General features: G+C 33.7%; 1 protein-coding gene across 1 annotated transcript in view; it reads right to left on the minus strand.

The window, feature by feature from the left end:
- The window catches only part of TRDN (triadin), a 410,542-nt gene that overhangs the window by 165,329 nt on the left and 219,645 nt on the right, over positions 1-25,568 (minus strand). The window contains exons 13-18 of the mRNA XM_026455003.2: positions 15,754-15,807; positions 10,854-10,883; positions 4,684-4,713; positions 3,942-3,962; positions 427-459; positions 280-306 (exon numbers count right to left, since the gene is read on the minus strand). Of these exons, the coding sequence (XP_026310788.1) occupies positions 280-306; positions 427-459; positions 3,942-3,962; positions 4,684-4,713; positions 10,854-10,883; positions 15,754-15,807 (195 nt within the window). The remainder of the gene's footprint in view (positions 1-279; positions 307-426; positions 460-3,941; positions 3,963-4,683; positions 4,714-10,853; positions 10,884-15,753; positions 15,808-25,568) is intronic.

Below are 25,568 nucleotides of genomic sequence, written 5' to 3' on the forward strand. Positions count from 1 at the left end.
TGGGGCCAAAAATTCTGCATTTCTAGTAACCTCTTGGGTGATCCTGATGCTGCTAGTTCACAGAACACATATTGAGGAGCAAGGGTGTAACATTTATTTGGCTTTCATTTTCTAAAGCTGCATTGATGTTATGTCCATGTCAAGAACTTGGAAAAAAATACTGTGAGATGGAAGCATTCCCTGCCTTTTACTGCCACTGTCTTACCACCTGTTTGAGGCTACAGCATTAATAAACACTGGACATCAGTATTTGGGTCCAGCAACAGTGGTCTTACTCACCTGAATGTTCTTTCTTTGGTGACTTTGCTGTATCAAAAAGGAAAGAAAAAAAATCAACATTTTATGTCATTCACTTGCAATTCAGTATTCAATTGCAAATCAAATAATATTATGAAATTGTGAGAACAGAGGAATTTAAAAAGTTACCTGGTTCCACATGTTTTTCTTTCTTTTCCTGTTCTGAAATACATTATTATTGTTATTATTATTATTCTAAAGTTTATGAATCCCAACTTAATTATTTGAACACAAAGAAACATGCATGTGCTGATGCCAGATTGCAGCAACTAATAATAGCTTACATAAAAAGACTAAGATTGTATACTTAAAATAATCATTTCTTCCATTTATCTTGGGAGTTTCTTTATGGGGCAGCATCAAAATATTCTGAATATTAGAGGAATTTGAATTTTTTACAGATGATAAACCAGAAAAATAAAATAGAATCCAAAAAGGGTAAAAAAATGAAATTTGCTGTTATATTAGATCAATATGAAATAAATTTGAGTCAAAATAGTAAGTACAAAAGACAATTACTACAGCTTTTTAAGAAATGGCTTAGTTTTTTGAGATAGGGTCTCGTTCTATTGCCAGGTTGTATGTAGCGCAGTGTTACAATTCAAGTTCACTGCAGCCTCCACTTCCTGGGCTTAATTGATCCACCAATCTCAGCCTCCCAGATAGCTGGGTCTACAGGCACACACCATGTGTAGCCAGATCTGTTGTGTATGTGCGTGCATGTGTGTGTGTGGAGACAAAGTCTCACCATGTTGGTCAGGCTGGTCTCAAATTTCTGGACTTAAGAGATTCACCCACCTCAGCCTCTCAAAATGCCAGGTTTACAGGCATAAGCCACAGTACCCCACCTTATTGAAGTTATTTTAAAGTAATTCTCAGAACGTTGAAGATTAGAGCATTTCATGTGGACTGACTCTTCTAAGAATCTTCTTACATGGAAGAAATAGCTGTTAAACTAAGACAAAGGCTTTGTGAGATATATTTAAGACACTAAAATAGAAAAAGAAGTTTCAGGGTAAAACATTTGCCTTGCTTTTAGAACAAATGCTCCTTTTGGAGTCCTCTTTATATAGCGTTTCTTTTCAGGAATCTACTTTTGTCAATATTGTATGAGACAAAGCATTATTTTGTTCTCAAGATTAAGCTGACATTTACATTATAATAAGCACTAATTTTATAAGAATTGCAAGCACTGATTTTATATGAAGTGCTATCATCTACATTTCTATTCTTATTTATTTTGCCTTGACAACCTTGTCAAATTAATTTAAAAGAAGATTTTCAAGAAATACTTTAACATACACACATTTTTATCTGATATTTTAAAGAAAAAGAATGGAAAGATTCTTAAAGTTTTATTTAATGAATAGATTTTGAAAACTATAATATGCGCATGCTGAAAGAATTCTACAAACTATATTTTAAAAATATAGAGTGTCATAGAATGCTGTGGTCACCACATCAGTTTCTCAGGTATACAATTCTGTTAGTCAGGCTTGTAATTAAACCAGTATGGTATAATGAGCAACTTATCCTCATTTAAGGCAGGCTTTAAGCAGTAAAACAAAAAAATGAAACAAATGGCTTGACCAAGTGTTGCAGGTCAAAAGGAAGAAGTTATGACGATTTAGCTAAAATTAAACAAAATCAGAACATTATCAAATGTTGTCTGGCAAATGAAGAGCAATTGAATGCATTGTTTAAGGTATTGCTTAACTGAAGCTTTAATCATAAAACATTTCTAAGAAATTTGTGATGACAGTCACAAATAATCAGTGATGACAGTCAAAAAAGTACTGGAAGCAGATTTCGATATGCATCAAAAGTGAACACCAACTATACATAAGATTAAAAGTTAAAACAAAGTCCCCTCAATCTTATCAGAAAGCCATTATACAAGCTGAAAAATAGCTGTGCTAATTTGTTCATTATACAGGATAGCTCATGGTGCAGTTATTGAATTACCATATTAAATATACATTGATTTACCCTTTAACTCTACAGGGACCACAAAATCATGCTATGGTTGATTTTTGAGGCCTCTCTCTTTTACTTTTTATTTTGAAAAAATTATAGCTCACAAACATTTACAAAACGTACAGGACGGTCTTGTACTCTTCATCCTGTTTCCCCTAACCATAATTAAAAATATCTGAAAAGGGAACAACCTTTAAGTTGTGATTATTGGAAAAGTAAAAGCAAAATAAAATATAAAATTGGGTTGTACCATTGAATAAGGCAACCCTCAAGGCAAAAAATCCAAATCAAAGAAATTCAAAGATACAACACTAAAAATAATAAAAGCAAGTCTAGATGATAAACCATAGTAAATGAGTGAATTTGAAAAGAATTGATAGGTGTTTTGAAGAAAACTATTTCTTCTCCTTATTGCTACCCAAGTCACAATCTGCAGACCTTCTCAAGGAGGGAAACAGTCGAGTTGTGAATGAATGCGTGAGAAGGCATGTTTATTTATCAAGTGCATCAGTGCCCTGAAGATTGCCAAGGCGCTGCAGTGTCTGCAGGAATTTTTAAATCATATAAACTGTAATAAAGGGCCTTAAGGCTCTCTCTATCTATACTTTAATACTATTTTTCGAATCTCCAGTTGTCCTCCATTTTCCTGCTGGTGCAGTGTTTACAGAGTGCTTTCTGTCTCGCTGTACCAGTACTCAGCAGCAGCTCTGCACACACACAAATCTGAACTGAGAGAACTCATATCTCCACAGATGGATTGCTCCCCCTGGCTGAGTTGAAGTATAATTTCATGAGTGTCTCCACAGGGCATTTTAGAGCATTTTTATGACGTTGAATGTCTCAGCATCCTTACTTTATGTAGGGTCAAAACATACATAAATATATTTCCATTGGAATGTATTTTAAAACATATTTTTGATACTAATAGACTCTTAAAATCTCTATATTGCTGGTAATGTGCTAATTTTTAATAGTAAATTGAATAAGGTTAGGTTTTGTGTGTGTGTGTGTTTTTTTTTTTTTTTTTTGCTTTCTTTTGTTAAATATATATTATTTTCTTCAGAGGAGAACATATATTTGTGAAAGACATACCTTAAGATATTGAGCTTGACCGAATTGTTAGCAAACAGCCTTAATAGTGTATTAAAGTAACAGTGGATGAGGCTGAATAGCAACACAATTAGAGCTCATAGTGCGTGCTGGAGGAAATTATGTTATGGGAAATACGTCATATATCACATGTACATTCCAAAATGCTACAGATTACAAAAAGAAAGAAGGGAAAAAAGTTGCAAAACTAGCCTGGAAAAGAACTTCTAGTCAATCTTCAAAGGACTGAGAACTAACCAGATTAGGACTAAATTTATAAAAACATAAGTCAGTTTGGGTTAATGGAATGCAGTTTTACTTTTGATTACAAGCTCGTTAAGAGTATTGTTAGATGACTGCACGAGCTTGAGAAAGAGTTCTAAAAATGATTACTATGCTTCTCAGTCCACTATAACCCCCAGACTGTGTATTTTTTTCAGTTGGACAAAAAGCAACAGAGTTCACATGCATAAAACATAGGGAAGGCGGATTCAAATCTCCAGGTCTAAATACAGCAGCAGGTAAATAATAGTAGTTAAAAAAAAATGTACACACATACACTGCATGCATTTCCTTACTTTTTCCCTTGGGCTGTTCTACTGAAAGAAATACAAACAAAATCATTACTCTTAAAACTTTAAAGATAAAATTTACTACCCTACACATTGATTAGACTGTAATTTTTCCCACCGCTCCTTCCAATTTTCTCTCCTTAAATTTCACAGCGAGGTGAAATTTCACAGTGAGGTTATGAGGTATTGTTAATCACTCTAGGTGCTTCCATAATTTGATTGGCAAACATTATTTGACAATAAATTAACCCAGGATTATAGTGTTTAACCGTTTTAAATTATTTACACCTGATGTGTGTTTCTTAAACATATAAAAACACCATGTGAACAAGTCTAGGAGGCACAGGTATACTTGCCAAATGAATTATTCAAGACTGAAAGGGATAAATCAGTTCCTAATTGATGCTGGTCTGTCAAAAAGTAATTGAGTGTGTGCTTTCTAGTAAAATAAATGTTCGATACTGAAAATTTTTCAATTTCTTGTCAAGTAAACATTTCTTTGGAAACAATTACTGTGAAAGGTAAATACATGCAGTATTTACTTCTATTACTGCCAAATACTTCTCATAGCAGTACTGTCAGAATAGATTTGGCTCTCTCTTTCTCTCTCTCTCCCCCTTAATCTCAATCATTTTTTCTTCTCCTCTATCCCACACATAATTCCTTCTTCTATGTCAATCCTTTAAGAAGGTATGCTATTTCAGGGTTAATCAAACATAAGGCAGAAAAAAAGAAATATATGCAGTACCTTCTGCAGGTGTTTTTGTTTTCTTGGAATCTGAAAACACAAAGGTAAATTATTAATAAAACAAATATAATAAATCAACAGCTGATTAGCTCACAACAAATTTCTATAAACAATGAAATAAAATTGATTATTCACAAAATTGATCATTTGCATGATATATTTCTAGAATATGAGACTTAGAAACTGTTCTGTTTTGTGGGAATGAGTATTAGAGTGAAGCAGGAGTGAGAAACTCTTTATAAAATATTTTATGTTAATAATATTTTATAAAGAATATAAAACATTGAAAAACATAAATAAAAATATATCCACATATAATTTATAAAGAAATTTTGTTTTCCCTATATAAGTTAATAACCTGTTAATGGAACATTACACTGAGTAAATATATGGTCTATTTCCATAAAGATGCTTAGGAGTTCATGTAGTTAACTTGAAACTTTTCATTTGTTCAATCTAAGTCAGTCCAGGCGAATTGTGCTGCACTCTCTTTGAATAATCAATACACTTTCAACACAGATATTCAGGTATTCTTATGGTAATAGAAAAGAAAGAGATTAGTGCTGACTCATGGGTTACTGATGAATACATCATTATATTTATAACTGTTACACAGTAATGTCTATTTAGTGGTCAAAAGACATCTATTTCATTTATAGTAGATAAGCATTCAGCCTAGATCTGATAAATTTATTATTTTCTAGTATTTAGGCCATGAAACTTTCTGCTCCTACCACTTGAAAATGAAAACAAGAGGTTTTAAAGTTCATTTGTTTTAAGATGGAAGCACCTTAGCTTGAATTTTTGCTTCGGATATTTTATTTTTTAATCTTCTTTGTCCTTTTACGGTTTCTGTTTTACTGTTTCTGAATTTTTAAATTCTCTATTACTGTAATTAGAACCATAATAATGAACTATGGATTGATACCTGCAAAAGGTAGCTAAATTGTTTTCCGCCTTACAATTATCTGGCTTGGAACCTAGAATGGTAGACATTCACTAATAGTTTGCAAGTTTACGGATTTCTGTGCCTTACAGTGGTGTGGTGGTATCACGACTGCACTTCCATGATGAAGAAAGGGCACTAAAATGTCTGGATATGATAACGGACTCATTGTCTCTTCACAAAAGGCAGTTAGATGGTCAACAAAATTGTTTTATGTAAAAATGATAATCAATGCCAGTAACATTGTGGTGAAGGTAATGTCCCACTTCTGTAGATGCATCAGCTAGAAACACATTTTAGGAAACAAACTAAGAAAAGAATCCAGAAAGTCATAAAAGTGAGCATGCTTTTTGATGTGGTGATTCCATTTCTAGAAATCCAAAGAGGAAAAAAGCAGTATTATCATAAAAATATAAATGTAGGGAAATGCTTTTCTCATGACTTGACTTTGTGTCTCTCAGTAATGGGAATATTAAACACTACCCTCTGAACAATAAGAGAGTGTTGATGAATTTGTGGTATATTCACACCATAGAAAAATACGCAATTATTTAAATGATGTTTTTGCTGATTATGCCACAATCTGGAAAATATTAACTAAATAAGATATATTAAATAATGCAAAATGAAAATAAAAGCATAACATAAAACGACTTGTTGTGTGATGTGAGTGTGTATGAACAAAGATTAGAAGAAAATACGCCAACACACTAATGTTAGTTGTGGACAGATTAAATAATTAGGCAAGATTTTACTACCTCTCTTTCTAAATTTCAAATTTTTCTGTAATATGAATATGTTTTATTTGTAAGGGAAAGAAACAAATCTTGACTTAAAAAATAATAGATTCCTGAGACAAAACATTTACTTATTCATCATTTATTAAACCCTATTGTGTCCAGCCCACTACAATGAAAGTAATTTTAGAATAGATTTTTCTTAATTAATCCCAGCTCTGAAAACCAATCTGAAAAATATTCTTGCTAATTAGTTTGTCATCAGGAAATTTCAATTAGTAGGCTAAATTTGCTATCTGAAACACATGTGCTTTGCAAACATTTTCTCATTCATTTTCTTCCTGAATAATTATTTTAATTGGATAAGCAAGCAATTCAAATATATAGAAAAAATATGACATGAAACAGTTTTATATTAACAATATGCAGTGGCTACTTCTACTTAAAATATGAGAATCTTATAACACAATAGCCTAAGGTATAAACTTGATAGTTCAATGTCCATTGTAAGTTATCAATTAGTTTGACTCCAGTATACTGAAATAGGATTTCTGCCTGCCCAAGCAGTTGTGTGTTCCTCACTAAACAATCTCTTGAGTCCAGAACATAGCCAATAGGAAAAGCACAGGAGGATTATGAAGAGAACATGGTTATGTAGTAATAAATTCAACCTAAAGTTTGGGGGAAATGTGGGAACAGAGAGAAGATAAAACATGCCATAGTAGAACAAGATTATTTCCAATCCCTATATTCTCTGACCAGATACTGGAATGGATAGAAAGCTCCATATAGCAAATGTAACTAAAGAATATCTGTAATTTTAATCTGCCTTTCTATTTCCTAATAATAAGAATCAATAATATATTTTATCAGATATTAATTGTACTAAAATGAAAGATTAAAACATCATATGAAGTCCAGAGTCAGGCAAATGAAACTCAGAATGTCATGATAAAGTTGTGTATTTTCTTTTAGAGTCAACAGTGCAACAGAAATATAGAACTAAAGTGATAGAGCAACTTAAAACTATAGTGCTTGTGTCCAAAGATCACATACTGACTCTGCAGAGCTATTAATACTAGCTGGTAATATATATGCTGTTAAACTTCAGTATGCCCTTTCAGCATTCTTGGCTCAAACAGCTTAAAACATTACAAAGGCTTACTTGGTCAATATACTTCCCTGAAGACCATCTGCCCAATAATCTGGGCAGCAGTTTTTTAAGAATATTGAGGCCCCCAGCACCTGTGATTTAAAATCAGTAATGTGTTTGCAATCTGTTAAATCCACCACTCACTCATCTGTAGCAGTGTCTCAAGTAAGGCCTTTTATGTTCGTAAGTGATGCCAGATGAAAATGAAATACCAATTTATATTGAAGGGAAAAGTTAACTTTCTGATAGCCTACTAATGCTGGTACTGAAGTATCCTATCTCCTTTGTGGAACCTACCTGATTGACAACTTTAGTCAATTAGAATACCAGGAATTTTGCTTTGTTTTTCAGCATGATTTATCTTCTGGTCTGAATCTGGAAGCCGTAGAACTAGGGACTAATTCTCACATGTATTGAACTCTACTTGCTCAAGTTATAGTCAAAAATAAATCTCATCTGGCTGGTTCTCAGTGGATTTCTATCTTTCAGAAGATAACGTGGAATTCCTAGAATTCTAGTTGCTAGGAATTCATCAATCAAGCTGAGTTTAGATGAATAATATCTACCTGGATCTGCTAGTACAATTCAAGGAGCAACTAGTGATTACATACACCTAAGAAGAACAGTCAATAGTTAATTATAACTTCCCAAACCTAAAAACCTCACTGGAATATACCTCCCAGTAGTTAAAAAAAAAAAAAAAAAAATCATTCCTTGCCTGTGGTGTGAGAAAACAGGTACTTATTCATATTTCTCCTGGGTGTTATATTTATCTTGAGTTCTGAATACTACCAGTGCAAGCACAGAATATATATTTGTTTAGAAATGTGCAAACCAAGGAAATATGCTCATCCTCTATAAGGGATAAAAGTTAATTGGACATGGTCCCTTTAGACAAAAGGCTTAAGTCAATTAGAGGAATAGGAAAATAAACACAAGTAACATGAATTACAAGGTGGCAAGAAATAAATAATAGTAGAGAGATACAAATGGGAGATTATACATGCAGGAAAGTGTTTTTAATTGGTAGCATCAGACCGACTTTTTAGAGACAGGAAAACGTATGAATTTTCAGAGAAGGAAAAAGGATAAGCTCTGTTAGGAAAACAGCAAGAACAAAGGCAAGATGCCACATTGTACATGTAAAATAGAGAACGACTTGGTACAGATGAAGATGATAAAGGAAGAAACTGGGTGAGAGTATCGGATAACAGCTCACCATGATGTCCTGGCAACCTTGCACATGTCCGCACAGGCCATGCAGGTAAAGTTTTGAACCACAGTTAATTTAAGTTTTGATAAGATGCCTTGCGATTCTCCCAGAACATAGAAAGAAGGGAGGCTTGTGAAGACCTGCTGTGAGACCACCTCCCACATGGCTCCCTATCTCTCCCAGAAAGATGTCAAGAGGCAGTTTCTCATCACCTCCTGATTCCACCTAAAGCTGCCTGAAATAGAGCTGCAGACCACAAACTCATTTTGCTGTAGTCTGGATTAGCTCCTCAGCAATGACGTGTTCCCAACTTGTGTTGTATTATCTGGCCCCTTTTGTTTGGGCTTCATCCTTTTTGGTGTGTGGCGCAACAACCTTGGAGAGTTGGAACCTTGAGCTTTGCTATGAAAGTAATACATTGTCTCAATCTCAAAAGGGATCATTGCATCTTTACTGTTGGAATTGTTTAGGCCTTGATCATGACCTTGCCTTGAGGTACGCTTAATAGGCAGTCAGGAAAGATGATTCAGAAAAAGAATTTTAAAAACTTTAATTGCAGGTTAAGTCTTGTAGAGTACATGCAGTAGTCAGTGTAAAGCCACTCAATATTTTAAATAGGTGATGACATGAAAAGTTGAATAAAATCAGTTGAATATTTTGGAATATTTTGGAAAGAGGTAATATTAGAGGCAAATTAATTTCTTGGTCAAAGTTTTTCATTTTCCTTTCAGGACTCCTTTAAAATCTTAACTATTAAAACTCCCAAACAGCCTTTTTTTACATAGCTTCTATTGATGCTTATAATTTTAAAAAATTAAAGCTGAGGAAATTTTTAAAATATGGTATTATTTATGCATTCATTAAAAATAATAAACCTGTTAAATGTTAACATAAATAACTTATTTTTATAACCAATACACTTTCCAATACAAAGAAAAAGGTGACATGAGTGACTTTTGTATTGCTTTTGTGAATATTACTAATGTCTGGTTTAATGAGAAAGCAATAGGATTTGCACATCTGCTTGGGCATTTACTGTGTTGTATTATTACCATTATTTAGCCTCTAGAAGTCTCTACTGCAAACTCAAGTGAGAATGACAGTGAGAAAGGCAAATGAAAACTTCCTATCACTTATAAAAATAATTTTAACCTTGTAGAACCACTGAAAAGGTCTCAGAGACCCACAGGAGTCCTTGACCACTGGTTTTGGAGACTATTGTTCTGGTTGACATGAAAAGTTAGTAAGACCAGCATGAGATCACAAATGGCAATGTGAGATTGCAAATAAAGAACTGGATCCTGCAAATGAAGATTAGTTGTTCTAATTATTATAGGAAGAATTAAACAAAAGGATCGTTCAGTAAAAGTGAAAATTCTGGAGGACTAAATGTCAGGGGAAAAATTAAAAAAAAAAAAATCGGGGTTGAAGGTTATACCAATATTTCAGTTTTGCTGTCTACAAGGAGTGTTTTATATGTTTTTTAGCTGGTCATGGACTCTGGATCTCTTGAATTTACATAAGCAGAGCTCATCCCAAGCTCCTCCAATATTGCATATTGATTATGGACAATGTTTCAAAAGGAGAAAAGCCAGGTATATAAGCCAGGTATATAAGCCAGGTATATAAGAAAAGGAGGTATATAAGCCAGAAAAAATAGAACAAAAAAATCCTAGAGGCAGAGCAATGGAAAATAAATAAACAAACAAACAAACAAACAAACAGATAAAAAGCTTAAAGCTGTGAAATTGAACTTTGACTACTGTTTTATATACCCCAAAGGCTTAGAAGACTTTGATTTGAATCCCAATGAGAATGGGTCTGTATAATACACAGTTCTGAAATTTGATAGAACTGTCAACATAGAAGGAGCCCTAGGATTTTGAGAAGTTATGCTTTATTCCTTATATCTTGAGAAAGATTAGATTAAAATTGCTTTCAAAAAGTAGCTCACCCTTCTGTGTGAGGTGAAGTAGAAAAAGTACATTCATGTAAAATGTATGCACATAATAGATACAGTTATCTGAGGGGAATATAGACAGGATAGCAGTCAAACTCCAACTCAGGATATTGCTAAATTGTACTCACAAAAGGCTCAGTGGGATTTTGCATAAAACATACCTTCCTTCTTTTCATCCTTTCTAGCTGCTGCTGAAATAATGAAAATGGCATTAAGACATACGAAATGACCATTCTTCAGAATACTCCCCAGAATATGAGAATGTATTCCATATATTCACAAATTCAGTGGTCATCTACACACTAATAAACTCATTCAAATCTGTGATAGGAGTGTAACCAGAAAATATTACTTCATATAAAGATTTTTGTAAACTCAGAAATAAGCATTAGCAAAAGAAGAATAAAAATATATGGAGTTACACAGACAAGAAGTCAAATTTATATGTATATGCTTAGTGTAAATTCATTTTACATTTTAAATTGTTGTATCTGAGGAAACCACAATCTCTTCTAGAAGGTCATAAAATATAGACTATGAGTGGATTAATCAAAAAAAGTGGAAGTGATATTCAAAAAATTGTCTATGCTTAGCTACTGAGGAGTTATATACCAGTCTGCAGTCTACATTTGCATTTATAATAGCGATGTATAAAGTAACCGATTTTAGGAAGGGAAAATAAATATCCTACCCTCCTTTTAGCAAACTTATACCTTCTTTTACATAGAGAAAAAGGTACAGAACACTTTAATCACCTTTGAATTCTGGCTTCCTCTGTGCTGATATTTGTCTAATGCTGGACCATGAATCTAAATCTGGATCCATGTTGTTGCTTTATTATATCTTATTATTTTGTATTTTATTATATTATATATTTTATATATTATCTATTATATTGTATAATATATAATATAGCATATACATCACATAATAATGTATATATAATTATATATAACATGTAATATATGTTATATAATATATATCATATGTATATGATATGTGATATATATTATATGATATATTATACATAAGTATATTACATATTATATTATATATTAATTTATTATTTATTAATATATATTATATATTTTATATTTATGTATTATATTATACTATTTTATATATGTATTATATATACATAATATATTATATATTTTATAATATATATATTTTAATATGTATTATATACATAATATATAATATATTAATTATATAATAATACACAAAATTCATGGCCTGATGAATTTCAAAGCCATGAGGTTTAATTTCAGTAAGTCTGTGAGTTTGACTCAATAGACTTGTTTGTTGTTGATTCTTTACATTGAAAATAAGAATTTCCTTCAAAAAATTTTATAATTTTCAAAATCATCTGATCATGATTTGGATGGAAGGGTGTGGGGAACTCTTTAAAGAAAGACAAAATAAAACAACACAAAATTACCCCCTTGAAGGAGCTCTGGTCAATGAATTGCTCTGAGCTCTAAACTTCATCAATTTAACCATAAACACATGTGTAAAGGGCAACCTGACAAAGGCCTTGACCAATGACAAAAAAAGGGCTGAGAATGTGAATACATTTAACAAAACCATAGTTTCTTGTCAATTCTACAGACAAGAAAGCCTCTGAAACTTAAATTCCTTCAAGAATTAGCAAAATCTTGTTAAACTGCAACAAATTTTTTGATTTCTAAAATAATACATGAAAAACAATCTGCACATATGCATGTAGAGATGCAAGCATGCATGCATGTACATGCATCTTCTTTTTTTCCCATCCTTATATATTTGATAGTTTCAGTCTCCAGTTTACAGTGACAATGGAGATAGTGGAATGAAGCAGTTTGACCTATTCCATCATAACTGACTCTATTTTCTATTGTTGCCCTGGGTCCCTTGAAGGTGCATGGCTTTTGTTTATCACCAGTTGGAAGGCCATGTTATCTGCCAACCTGGATTCCAGGCCCACAAGCTAATTAAAGCCAGGGTCTCGGAATTCAATTGTTTCCAGAATGGTTTTGTAGCTTGTGTTCCATGTGTCCCACTTCTGGTCCTCAAATACAGCTTGCCTGGTTTTCATCTACTTAATTCTGTTATGGGATTGGATGACTCTTGAATTTACTGAGTAGACATGGTTCTGAATAACTGGGGTTTTGGTTTTTGCATTGTAAAAAAACTGGAATGGCTAACATTCTAGTTTTGTTGATGTTGTTCTCTTTCTATACTCTTCCTATAGTATCCGGGAAATTCTTAACATTTGCTTTAGGAATGCAGAAGAAAAACGCCAATGGAAATATACTAACACAGAGTGCACATAACCCCATCTTTTAACCTGAGTTTAATTTTTCATGTGTTCTCTCTTTGGCATTTTAATATCACTAGGTGTCTACCTCACCATTGCACCTGACTAAAAAAAATAATTCCCCATCTCTCTCCTTCCTTTCCAATTTGGGTCTATATCAATTTCTTCCAATAATTTTTTTATGTAATACCTATGAACTAGATTGATTTCCCACCTAAATTCTAATTGGCTACAAAAAAATTATTGTCCAATTATTCTCCTTCCGCTCACATTCATCCACTGAAGAGTGAATCAACTTTTCCCTTCAGCTAGTCTCTTCCCTTGAAATCTGTACATAAGCATGTAGAGATGCAAGCATGCATGCATACACATGCATCTTTTTTTTCCCCATTCTTATATGTTTGATAGTTTCAGTTTACAGTTTACAGTGACAATGGAGATAGTTGATCTCCTCATTACCCAAGTTCCAAAGCTCAGTATCATTTTTGTTCTTTCCTTTGTTTCTTTTCATGTATTCTATCAGACATTAGTTCTTCAAAATATTAATGACATTTGTGGTTTTTTTCTTGTCATTGCCACCGTCCTATTTGAAGTTATTGTCTCATGTCTTAATAGAAACAAAAGCCTTTCCTTATATTTACCTAAATCTGTTAGATCTCCAAATTGGAATTTCCTATAGTAGTGAGATATTTATTTTGTAGCCTCCTCAGTGCCTCAAAAGTTTGGTAAAATAATTTTCCTTAAATTATTTTAAAATTCCAAAGAATATATGCTAAATCTTAATAATAGTTATAAATAAATATGAACATATACACATACATATGTATGGAAACCAGATTTTTAACATGTCCTTGGTTGTAAAAGTTAAAAATAAATAAATGAACAGATCTAATCTAGCGTTTTACCATGCCACAAAGATCATGATCAATTTTGTCACTTATACTTCAAAAACATCAGTCTACTATAGGATTATTGCCAATTTTGTGTAAGTTTTGTCTCCACGTGAAGTACTTGCAAATATTAATTATTTCTATCCATAATTTAATTATATGCCTATGGCATTAAAATAAACATATCTAAGAAAGATCTATGGGGGATTTGCAAAGACGTGAAAAACATGCAATTCTGCTGCTTTGGTGTGTCACTGAATTGGTGTGTCATTTTTATTTTAGTAAATGTATACACAGAATACCTCACTCTGGCCTTGTTCACTGTGCTTCACCAATCTTTTCATCCAATTTCCTTCCAAGGATAATTCTAACAAGACTTTGAAACTCTATGTTACTATTTACTCAAAAATAAATATTTTATTCCAAAACAATAAATTCTGAAGTTGCCTTGCCCAATGTATTTTAAATCTTGAATGGTTAAATGTAGTTTAAAGAGCCCCTAGACTCAAGCTCAAATATGAAGCAAATTTTCGGATATCTCTTAATTTTCTTCCTCATGAACACCTCTAACATGAGGCTGAAGTAACTAACACAAAATTCCTGCCTGAAGTCATAGTTCCGTATCTACACTATGGTCCTCAGAAGTCCCAGTCAAACAGAAGGGGCCTAAGGTGATTGTGGTTTTCTATGAGAACGTATATACACTAATAGCAATGATTTCTTAAACTGGTAGTCACTGGCTTGAGGAACTCACCCTGACCTGCGTTTTCATGTATTAAAAAATCAAAGGTAATACTATTTGTCCTGCCTTTCTATCATTCATAATATTTACTATATTTCCTATCAGAACTTTCCTAAAGAAAAACAAGTTTTTCAACATGAAAACTAAAAACTGGTATCACAGCTTTCAACAATTCTAGCTTAGTTTGCTCACAGACAACATCCTTGAGTCAAATGGCATAACAAACCCATGTTACCAATATTTTGGGGGGTGATTCCGCATGTTGTTGGGTCCGAGATTAAACACAAGGGAAAAATTTTGCTCAGATATAATAAATTCAGTCATACATCATGTAATATGCTAAGGAGTCTGCTAAGAGAGACTTCTACCCCCTGAAAATTGTACCACCACCTATGTGTATCTCCTTTATTGCTTGATATTATATAATCTAGCATAGAAGAGATGATAAAGATCTTCTCCAGTAAATATTGTATCTTTTATTTTCTAAGTGTGTTCCATAAAGTTTTGCCACATGACAAAAACAGAATACTTGTACCCTTCCCTTATGCTTTCATCAAATTAATCCTCATGGTGTGAGACGAAAGGACTTTTGATATCCTGAAGATATTCATAAATGATGAAGCTAATTTTCTTAGAAGGCTCATAAAAACAGGATAATTATTTTATAGCCATATCTGGAACCCAATTTTTACAATTTTGATGTTTATGAAGTACTACTAATTTAATAACATTCTGATTTTCTCATGTGACATAAATTACAAGGTATACTGAAAATTATAGAAAAGTGTACATTATTTTATATCTGTGTCTGTATTTCTTTATGCACATCTATGGCTTATTTTTAAAAATACACATAAAGCTCAAATACTGAAACTTGGAGCCAAGACTAGTTATTGGGTCCTTCGGCATTTCCTCTGCAAATCTGGCATTACTCTCCGTCATGTTTGCTAATTACTAAATAAATACTTGAACTGTGTATTTTCATTCAACAATATGTTTTTTTTTTTTGCAATATCCCAGCAGATGGTGCTATTCTGCAACAAACAGTTTTTGCTTTTGTCAATCAAGTGCTATAGATGTTAAAAAAAATAAAATAAAAGACATGATTTTTAAAGTATTTTATTGCTTACCTTGTGCTGCAATTTTTACAGTCCCTTGTTTGGTTTCAGGAGCTTTTCCCGGCTCTTAGAATGAAAAAAAAAAAAAAAAAAACAAATTACCATGAAGTACGATTTTGGAAAAATATATAAATAAAACAGGGGCAGGGGAGCACAAACACAAATGAGCATAAAAAGTGTTGACTTTGACACGCAGAATTTTTGTTAAGAAATAAACAGTTATTAGAGGAATTGCTGAGAATTGAGCTTACTGAAAGAAAAACATGACTGAAGCAATTTAAAGCATAAGATAAAGATTCCAGGCCGGGCGCGGTGGCTCCCGCCTGTAATCCCAGCACTTTGGGAGGCCGAGGCGGGCGGATCACAAGGTCAGGAGATCGAGACCACGGTGAAACCCCGTCTCTACTAAAAAATACAAAAAATTAGCCGGGCGCCATGGCGGGCGCCTGTAGTCCCAGCTACTCGGGAGGCGCAGGCAGGAGAATGGCGGGAACCCGGGAGGCGGAGCTTGCAGTGAGCCGAGATTGCGCCACTGCACTCCAGCCAGGGGGTTCAGAGCGAGACTCCTTTTCCAAAAAAAAAAAAAGTTAAGATTCCAAAAACTGTTTTGCCTCACTGTTAACTGGCCATGGAATATCACTTTGCATTTGTTGAGCATCCGAATTTGAAAATCTCAGAATTCTATGTACATTGTGTCTGTATTATCAGTCCTTCGAAATCGGTGGTACACGTAGAACCAAATAAGATGACTTACTGAAGGTCCCTTAGGGACTAATGTGAGAATAAAGCCTGGAACAATCAATCTCAAGTTCAAGCCTTTGACTCTAAAATGCCCTTCCCTAAACTGCAGTGGCACCAATCACTATTAGTGTGGCCCTGGGCAAAATATATCCGAGAGAATGAGCATGCTTCCTTTTGGATCTTTCTTCCCTCTTGTTCTACGATTTTTACTATTTTTTTCCTCCGTCGTTCAGAATTTTTCCTTTAAAGAAACAGGATTTATTTTAAACAGCTTCTATGATAAACATTTAAATATACTTAATCAGAATGGGAAATAATGGGTAAATAAAAATTTCAAAAAATAGTGGCTCACTTCACATTTGACTTAATATGGCTCCTGATTGTCTTTACTGTTTTCAATAATTGAATTATTATTTAATAACAGAAAGTAAGATTGGGTCATTTGTTTTAGATATTCACTTTCATTCATTCATCACATGTTTAGGAATAATTATGTGTGGACACGAAGTTAGGTGTATATGTAGTAGTTGATTCACATATAAGTTCAATCTTTCATTTAATTGTTGTCAAATGTTGATTATAACTTGTTTAATGTTGATTTGATTTCTAATTCATGCTTTACCTCTTGTTGGTAAGATAATTATTTATTTATATATAACCATGATTATAAAACTGCTAATTTTTATTTGTTGTTACATAAAATACATATTACTTGATCCATAAATAATTCTAATTACTATAGCTATTTCTTCAGACAAAATATCTTTTGCCAAAACTGAATTAAGTCTACCCTTGAAATTTTCATAATTAATTTTTTTTCTGGAGGAAACCTGCATGCATGCATGCATGCTAGTACCATCTTTGTCAAACCCAGACTAGATGGTCTCAATTAGTAATCATATATGACTGACATTTAGTGGACAAGTATTAAATCATTGTTGACCAAGACCAATGCAAGAAAGGAAGAAAATGATATGACCAAAATTTTCAACAAAAGAACACCATTCTGCTCAGATGTTTTACTTCCTGGAGATCTCAAAATATTAGAAAATTATACAGTAGTTTGCAATTAAATGTTAAAGAAAAAGATTTTAAAATATCAGTAGGTAAAGTACTTTAGAATTTGTATAAATATTTGCAAAACTTTGCAGCCAATCTTTCTTCTGTCTTCTCCTTTTTCTTTATATCCTCTTAAATCACTGATCCTAAACAACCCCATCGCACCTAAGATTATATTAGACCGCTGAGGTCTCACACACCTGCAAATTATGTAGTGCTTTTCCTAGGGCCTTATCACTTCTCCCACAGACCGCTGGGTTTCTCTGTCAGCTGCTTTCTCCCTCAGGGGTCAGGTTCAGAAACATGCCCCTGATTGCTGAGCTTTTCCCATTTGAGTGTCCCAACAGGTTGGTCATCTCTCAATAGAATTTACCTCTTTAATAACCTTAGCCTGTCCTGGGTTTGGCTGTGTGCATATTGTGCATATTGATTGGGCGTGTTTTAGGGTTCCTTACCTATGGGCTCTTCTTTCTACTAAGACTTAGTTCCCTCCCTAAGTCTTCCATGCACCTCATTGTCCCGTCCCCAACACAGACCAAAGAAAACAGTCCACAAATGCACACTGATGCATTGAAGATACTGTTTCCAGGTAAAAGTGTATTTTAAAGAGGTCATTCTACAATGTCTACCTGCAAAAGTATGATTTTAATGGAGGAAAATCTCCGGATCGTAGCAGTATCATGTTTGGCCCTCATAACTCCATCTATTCCTTCTCTGATTTTAAGCTTTAAAGTTCATTTATGAGGTTGGTGCAAACGCAATTGCAGTTGCACCAACCTCAACTGCGTTTGCACCCGTCTAAAATATTAGCTCACAAACTACTACATGATCTACATCTCAATAGAAATTAACAGTTTAAAACCAAATGCCTTTTCAGTAATTCCGCCAGCTTGCATCCAACCAACAATATCATCCTTGAAACTATTGAGGACACATGCAAAGAAGATCAGATTTGACATATGCTCTTGCACAGCATTTCCATTTTCAAAATTGCATGACATTAGGGGAGGAAATCGACCCTGAGTTCATACATGTATGACACAAGAAGGGTGCACCAAATATTGTACTACTGAAAACACATTAATCCAGATAGACAAATTTTCATTATAAATAATTTTTCTGTCTCCTTTTGATTTCTGCCAACTACAAAAGAAACTACATTTTTGTTAGAGAAAATTCTAAACCTATACAAAAATAAAGAAGAGAGGATAATGAACCCACTGTTTCCAATACCTACTACAGTATTTCATCTGTACTGCCTGCACTATACATATTCTAATGAAAATTTCATTATATCAAATGATTTTATCTTGTCATAGTTTTGTTTATAGCTATGATTTTGGAAATAAAGTACAATGATTTAAATAAAAAACAGATGACCATAACAATATTCAACTAAAGATTACAGTAATTCTGAAATTGATAAATAGTATTTTGGACTTTTAAATCAGAGACAGGATGTGCCTAGATTAAAATGTCAGCATAATTCACTTGGGGGTGTTTTCGCAGGAAATTATCAGAGAAGTTAGTATTTGTAGATCGCTTAAACATGTTGTATTTATATAAACAAATTGTCATGAATCAGATGGGCCAAATGTTTCAATGTCTTCTGATTCCACAGACATGGAACAATCTGATTTACAAAACTGAAAAGATATCATTAGTCTGCAAACATTTTGTTAAAGAGCCAATTTTTGCACAGAGATTTAAATATTAGTTTAATATGATTAACTTTTCATTTCTAGGACACTGTTCATATTTTGACTTCATTTAATGTAAAGTGCAAATCCAATACATTTTCAAAAATAGGTTTCATATAACTTTAGTGGCAAATGGACTGCTACATTGTCAGCTGCCAGAATTGGTCTTTGGCTAATGGACAGCAGATAAAGAATAATAGTATTGTTGAAAATCCTATCCACATCTTACATGTTTTTGAGCATTCTCCCATCTCTGAAAAAAATCAATGTATTTATTATGTTTTAATTTTAGAATAAGTTGGTAGAGATCAATTATTACTTCACAAGAGACAATAAGCAGTGTTATTCAAATACCTGAATAACATGTAAGTCCCTTACTTATAGTAACAACAAAATAAGAAAGATCCTCCCAGCTGCAGTGAAGTGACTGGACATGACAGAGAGGAACTGACAGGGGCAGGAGAATGAGTAGCAGCAGATGGTAAAGCAGGTAGTGGGCTCCTACCACACAGACTTTGTCCTTGTTATTGACAATACCCAGCCCACTGACCTCCACACTACGGATTTCCATTTCAATGTGAAATAATACAATTATTCACTCGTATAAATTCCCTTCCTACTACCCTATAAATTCCCTGAGATCACTGATTGATTGTCACTTATTCAGCTTTATAACTCCAGAGTCAACAAACTGCTGGAAAAATTGTCTCTAGGAAACATGTAAGAAATGGCACAGAATATCTAAGTATAAAAATGAAAACAAAAATCCAATTGACTGCTTTGAAATGGAACATTAAGTTCAGGAATCTATTTCACTTTTAAGATGATGCAAAAATCTCTTTTTCTCTTTGATCACTGATATGTGTTATTCAGAAAGTGTATTAACTCTAAATTTTAGAACTAGATTTTTAGCAGAATATATGGTAACCCACATTGCAGTTAGTTGGGAATTTTGTAAAATTAACTAATTTAGACAAATTTGCAAATTTTTAATTAATTTGAATGGATTTTGATAAAAGAAGAGAAGGGGAAACAAACAGCAAAAAATGAAAATATTGGAATACTATTTAAGAGCATGTTTGAGATAAACATTTTTTCAGGGTTCAAATTATGAATCAAATTTCTTTTATTAATTTTCCAAAGAAAGGAAAACAGCTTTAAAAGCTGTCTCTTGCTATTTCTTCAATATTACAAGGAACTTAGAATTTTTTTTTTTTTTTTTTTGAGACAGTGTCTCACTCTGTCGCCCAGGCTGGCATGCAGTGGCACGATCTTGGCTCACTGCAACCTCCGCCTCCCAAGTTCAAATGATTCTCCTGCCTCAGCCTCCTGAGTAGCTGCGATTACAGGCATCCACCACTGTGCCCAGCTAATTTTTTGTATTTTTAGTAAAGACAGGGTTTCACCATGTTGGTCAGGCTGCTCTCGAACTCCTGACCTCATGATTCACCTGCCTTGGCCTCCCAAAGTGCTGGGATTACAGGCGTGAGCCACCGTGCCCGGCCAACTGTTCTTATTTTCTTAGGTAAGAAAACTAAATATAGAAAAGTTACATGGCTTTTCCATAGACCAGGAGATAAATTCGTGTTTATTAATTCAGCAGCTACAATTTGACCCAGCAATATAAAACCTTGACCCCTCAAAATATATACATCCTTTATTTTTTGTGTAAGACAGTGGAAACGAATGACAAATTATCTTGCAGTCCAATGAGTTGCTAGATCAAATTCTAAATTATTGTTTTCTATTCTTATAAAATCCAGTGTTATTTTTAGAAATAGATAGTACGAAAATAGAGAAAGGTTAACATTTAAGCTAAAAGTTACTACATACTTGAAAGCTCTAGGCTAAGCCTCTTGTACTTATAGCCCCAGGAAAGCATATTTCGGGGGCACTGCTTCATTTCAGTATGATAATTACCCTATTGAGATGAAATTAATCATGAAGCAGCCTTTGGCCATCCTGTGTGACCAAGGGGACTGAAGCCTGAAAGAAGGGCCTATTTGCAGCCAGATATGCAAATTGCAAAAGGTGCACAATGCAGAAATATGAATAATTTATCAAAATAATCTGTTATTGCTAGAGGCTAAAAATCTAAATAAGTTGGCAAAATGATTTACAATAGGTAGCATAATTTTGCTAGATTTTTTTTCCACCAGAAAATCTTCACCTCATCATGCCAAGTATTTTGTTTTGGAATCTAAGTAGCCTTTACCTTAATAACTTAGCATTATAGCATTTAATTCAGAAAAAAATTGATTATTCCATGGCTACTAAAATAGTCTATTTTTTAATCTTTAAAAAAGAATATCTCTTCCATTTAAATCATTCCAAGGATTTCTTAACTTGAAAAAGAAAGAATTTGGATGCTTTTACTACATGTAAGTCAAAATCTACCTATAGATGTTACACATAAAATCGACTTTCTCCAAAAATTAAGCATAGGAAACCAGAAAGTGTTTGGGAACCATCAATCAGAATAATGAGCATTTCCCCTTCATGGCATTAACTAGCTTTCTGGATAGAATGTGTGAGAATGATAAGTTTCTTAAGTAATCAACAAAATTTAGGATTGAAGACCAAGGTATCAATATATTTAAATGATTAGCAGAGAAACTTTTTTAATATAAAGGAAAGTTATGTGCAAGAAACAGATCATCTGGCCGTTTACTCTTCAAAATATTTGCCATATTAAGGACAGATTACATTTACACCAAGAAAAAGGTTCATTTCATGTATCTAATAAAACAACAGAATGCAATACCATGGGAATATATAAAGTCCCATTTCTTGAGATGCCAGAGAAAGAAATACCTGTCTTAGAGGGGTCCTAGACATTTTGCCTAAAGCAAAGAGACAGTACCAGCTGGTCACTCAAGGTTCCTTTCTACCTTCTATAGCAACTTTCTAAAATCAGTGATTACAAACACAGATAAAAGTGTTAGAAGAATTTGCCTACATTATTTGTGATGGCAAATTTCTTGATTATTTATTCATTTGTATTATTAAGACTTATCTTGGTAGTCCTCCACTACCATAAAATAAGCATTCCTTTTGCATTGATAAGATTTTAAAAGCAAGCATCCTGACCAACAAATTGGACTGATTTCCTTAGGAGAAGCATACACTTTCCAGAACAGTTAGGACTCAAACAGAAATGTGAATTCTACTTAGAATTTTAAGTAGAAATTTGACACTTTAGTGAAATAAATGTTATAATTTGGAAAAACTATTGCATTCTCCATATGAGTGATTTATTTATTGGGCTGGGATTGATTCAGACTCTAAGAAAAAAATATAGTAATGATTTTAAAAGTCAAGAGTTTATTTTAGAAAATAAGCCATTTTATTTGACATAAAGAATATGTATACACACACACATATATACACACACACACACAAACATATAAAGGAAACAAAATTTCTGATTAATTTAGCCATATTCTTCAGTTAGAACTTCAATTTTAAAAATTAAATAAGGTCTAGTTGACAGGACCTCTAATTTTGACAGTCCCCAACATTTTTGGCACCAGGGACCAGTTTTGTGGAAGACAATTTTTCTTCCCAGGGACAGTGGAGGATGGGGGTAATGGGGAATGGTTTCGAGATGAAACTGTTTCACCTCAGATCATTAGGCATTAGTTAGATCCTCATAAGGAGTACACAACCTAGATCCCTCGCATGAGCAATTCACAATAGGGTTCACGCTCCTATGAGAATCTAATGCCCCCGCTGATCTGACAGGAGGCAGAGCTCAGGCTGGAATGCTCCCTTGCTGGCTGCTCATCCTCTGCTGTGCAACCTGGCTCCTATCAGGTCACAGACCAGTACCAGGGTTCAGTGACCCCTGCTCTAATGCCCAATTTACATATAGGGTAGAGAGTGCTTTCCTCATTAAAGGGTGTCATAGAACAATATGATCTAAATTTAGCACTTAAAAAAAAAGCCCCTGTTTTTCTAACATTAGTAAGCAGTGTATGTGAATATCACCATTCTGTTTTTCTTTTCCTAGAAAATAGGAAACACACACACCACTTTTATCTCCTTACCCAATTTGGAAACGTTATAAACAAACAGAATTGTGTGAATGTAGTCCTCTGAAAATGTATCAAAATAAGATAAGTGGAAAGAAAAACTAAGGGCAAAGACTGGCTTTTGTGTACCTTGTATCTCTAACACAGTCCTTGGTACTGAGCAGGCATCCCAAAACATTATTGCGGTGAATAAGTGAATAATGATTGGGAGACAAGGTGTTTGAAAAGCCAATATTATATGCCTGACAATTCTAAACCAAGTATGTGGCAATTATCCTCACAAAATGACGCAGACTTCTTGAGCCCTTTTTTTCCTCCACAGTTCTACAGATGTCAAAATCTAATCAGATTCAAAGAGAATTTAAGTTTTTTGTAAAAATGGCTAAGTTTGTAAAATGCAGATTACATTGATAAATTACCATGATTTCCAATGGGTAGAAATCCTGAATGAAGAATTCTAAATCAAGTAGACCAAAGAAGAATTCAGAGGCTATTTCTAAGCAAACACTTTCCGGTAAACGTAGTCCTCAGATTAAACAGGGGGTTAGAGGTTAAACATTGTGCAATTTGATTTTAAATGACAAAATGCTTCTCTAAATAATTGCTGAGATTTGTCACTTACTCTTCTGTATTTATTGCATGAGTGCTTACTGGTAATAAGGCATCTATATTACCTAAACATAAGAACTAGTTCCACCCACAGTTTGGTTAGGAGCGCTGTGTGAAAAAAACTAAATAAAGTGTATGGTAATCTGAGTTTTAGAGACTGGAATTTTTAAGGAGGCAGGATATAGATAAGATTTAAAGGAGGTTGGGTGTAGTGGCTCATGCCTATAATCCCAGCACTTTGGGAGGCAGATCACCTGAGGTCAGGAGTTCAAGAACAGCCTCCTAGCCAACATGGTGAAACCCCATCTCTACTAAAAATACAAAAATTAGCCGGGTGTAGGAGTGCACACCTGTAATTCCAGCTACTAGGGAGGCTGAGGCAGGAGAATTCCTTGAACCTGGGAGGTGGAGGTTGCAGTGAGCCAAGATCACGCCACTGCACTCCAGCCTGGGCAACAGAGCGAGACTCCATCTCAAAAAGAAAAAATAAATAAATTTTAAGGAGAGATAAGGTGTAGAGTCACAAAGGGCGAAGGGAAAGAAAACTGCAGAGTGAATGATAATGTATTCTCCTAGAATTGTGCATCAATCCAGCTGGAGCAGAAGAGGCTTGTTTGATGTTAATGAGAAGTTAAACATGGGAAATAAGCAGAAGGCCATTAGCCTGAGGCTGTCTTCACATTGCGAGTTCCTACATAATGAACTGTAACCTAACTCAGTATGTAAACAAACTGAAACCTTACTTAGGAGTGTGTTTTTTGTAACAGAAAACAGAGTCTCAGTCAATCACAAACAGCTGAACTTCAGCCAGTCACAGGCAGCCAACTGACCAGACCATGCCCAAATAAGGCAAATGTCTAGATTTAACCAATCAAGCTATTTCTGTACTTCCCTTCCCGTTCCGGCTATAACAGCTCACTGCCCACCTGAGCAGAGCTCTCTGAAACTCTTTAGTTTTGAATCATGCCAGGTTTATGAATCATTTTTTTGCTCAAGTAAATTGTTAAATTTAATTTGTTTAAACATTTTATTTTAATAAACCAAATGTTAAAGTTTGTTTAAAAGTAAATTATGGTCAAAATAATTGACCTTGAAATCTCAGCAAATAAGATAGACTTTTGTCTTAGTACATTGAGTACTACTGCATTTTTGGGCAGGAAATTTACACGGCAGTGTTTTGAAGAGATAAAAGTGTCCAGGATTGTCTGGGGAAAGGGCTTCTATCCCTGTAGTGTAGAAGCCAGATACAATGTCGCTGGAATACTCGATGTAAGGTGATAATACCTTAGACTAAGCAAATGTTAATGGAAATGGAAAAAAAAATAAGCTAGATATTTAAAAGAAGAACCTAATACAATTTTGAGATTTGTTTGACACATACAGAGAAGGAAAGAAGGCTGTTTGTTCAAATAAAACAGACTTTGGACCTGATAAACAGAATAGGTTTTAACATAATTTAAAGCTTTTAACACATGTTAAGTTTAAAGCAATGGTAGAAATTCAAATGAAAATATTGAGTAGAAATTTGAAGAAAGGAGGCTCCTTGAAAAGATATAGAGATTCTAAAGTCATATACATCGAGGTGTAAACTGAAATTAAGAGAGTGAACAATTTTTCCCAGAGACAAATGAACAGAAGGACTCAGACTACCATCCTATCAAGAAATATATTAGTTTATAATCTA

Source organism: Piliocolobus tephrosceles, chromosome 5, assembly GCF_002776525.5.
Source record: "Piliocolobus tephrosceles isolate RC106 chromosome 5, ASM277652v3, whole genome shotgun sequence".
In the NCBI taxonomy this organism is placed as follows: domain Eukaryota; kingdom Metazoa; phylum Chordata; class Mammalia; order Primates; family Cercopithecidae; genus Piliocolobus; species Piliocolobus tephrosceles.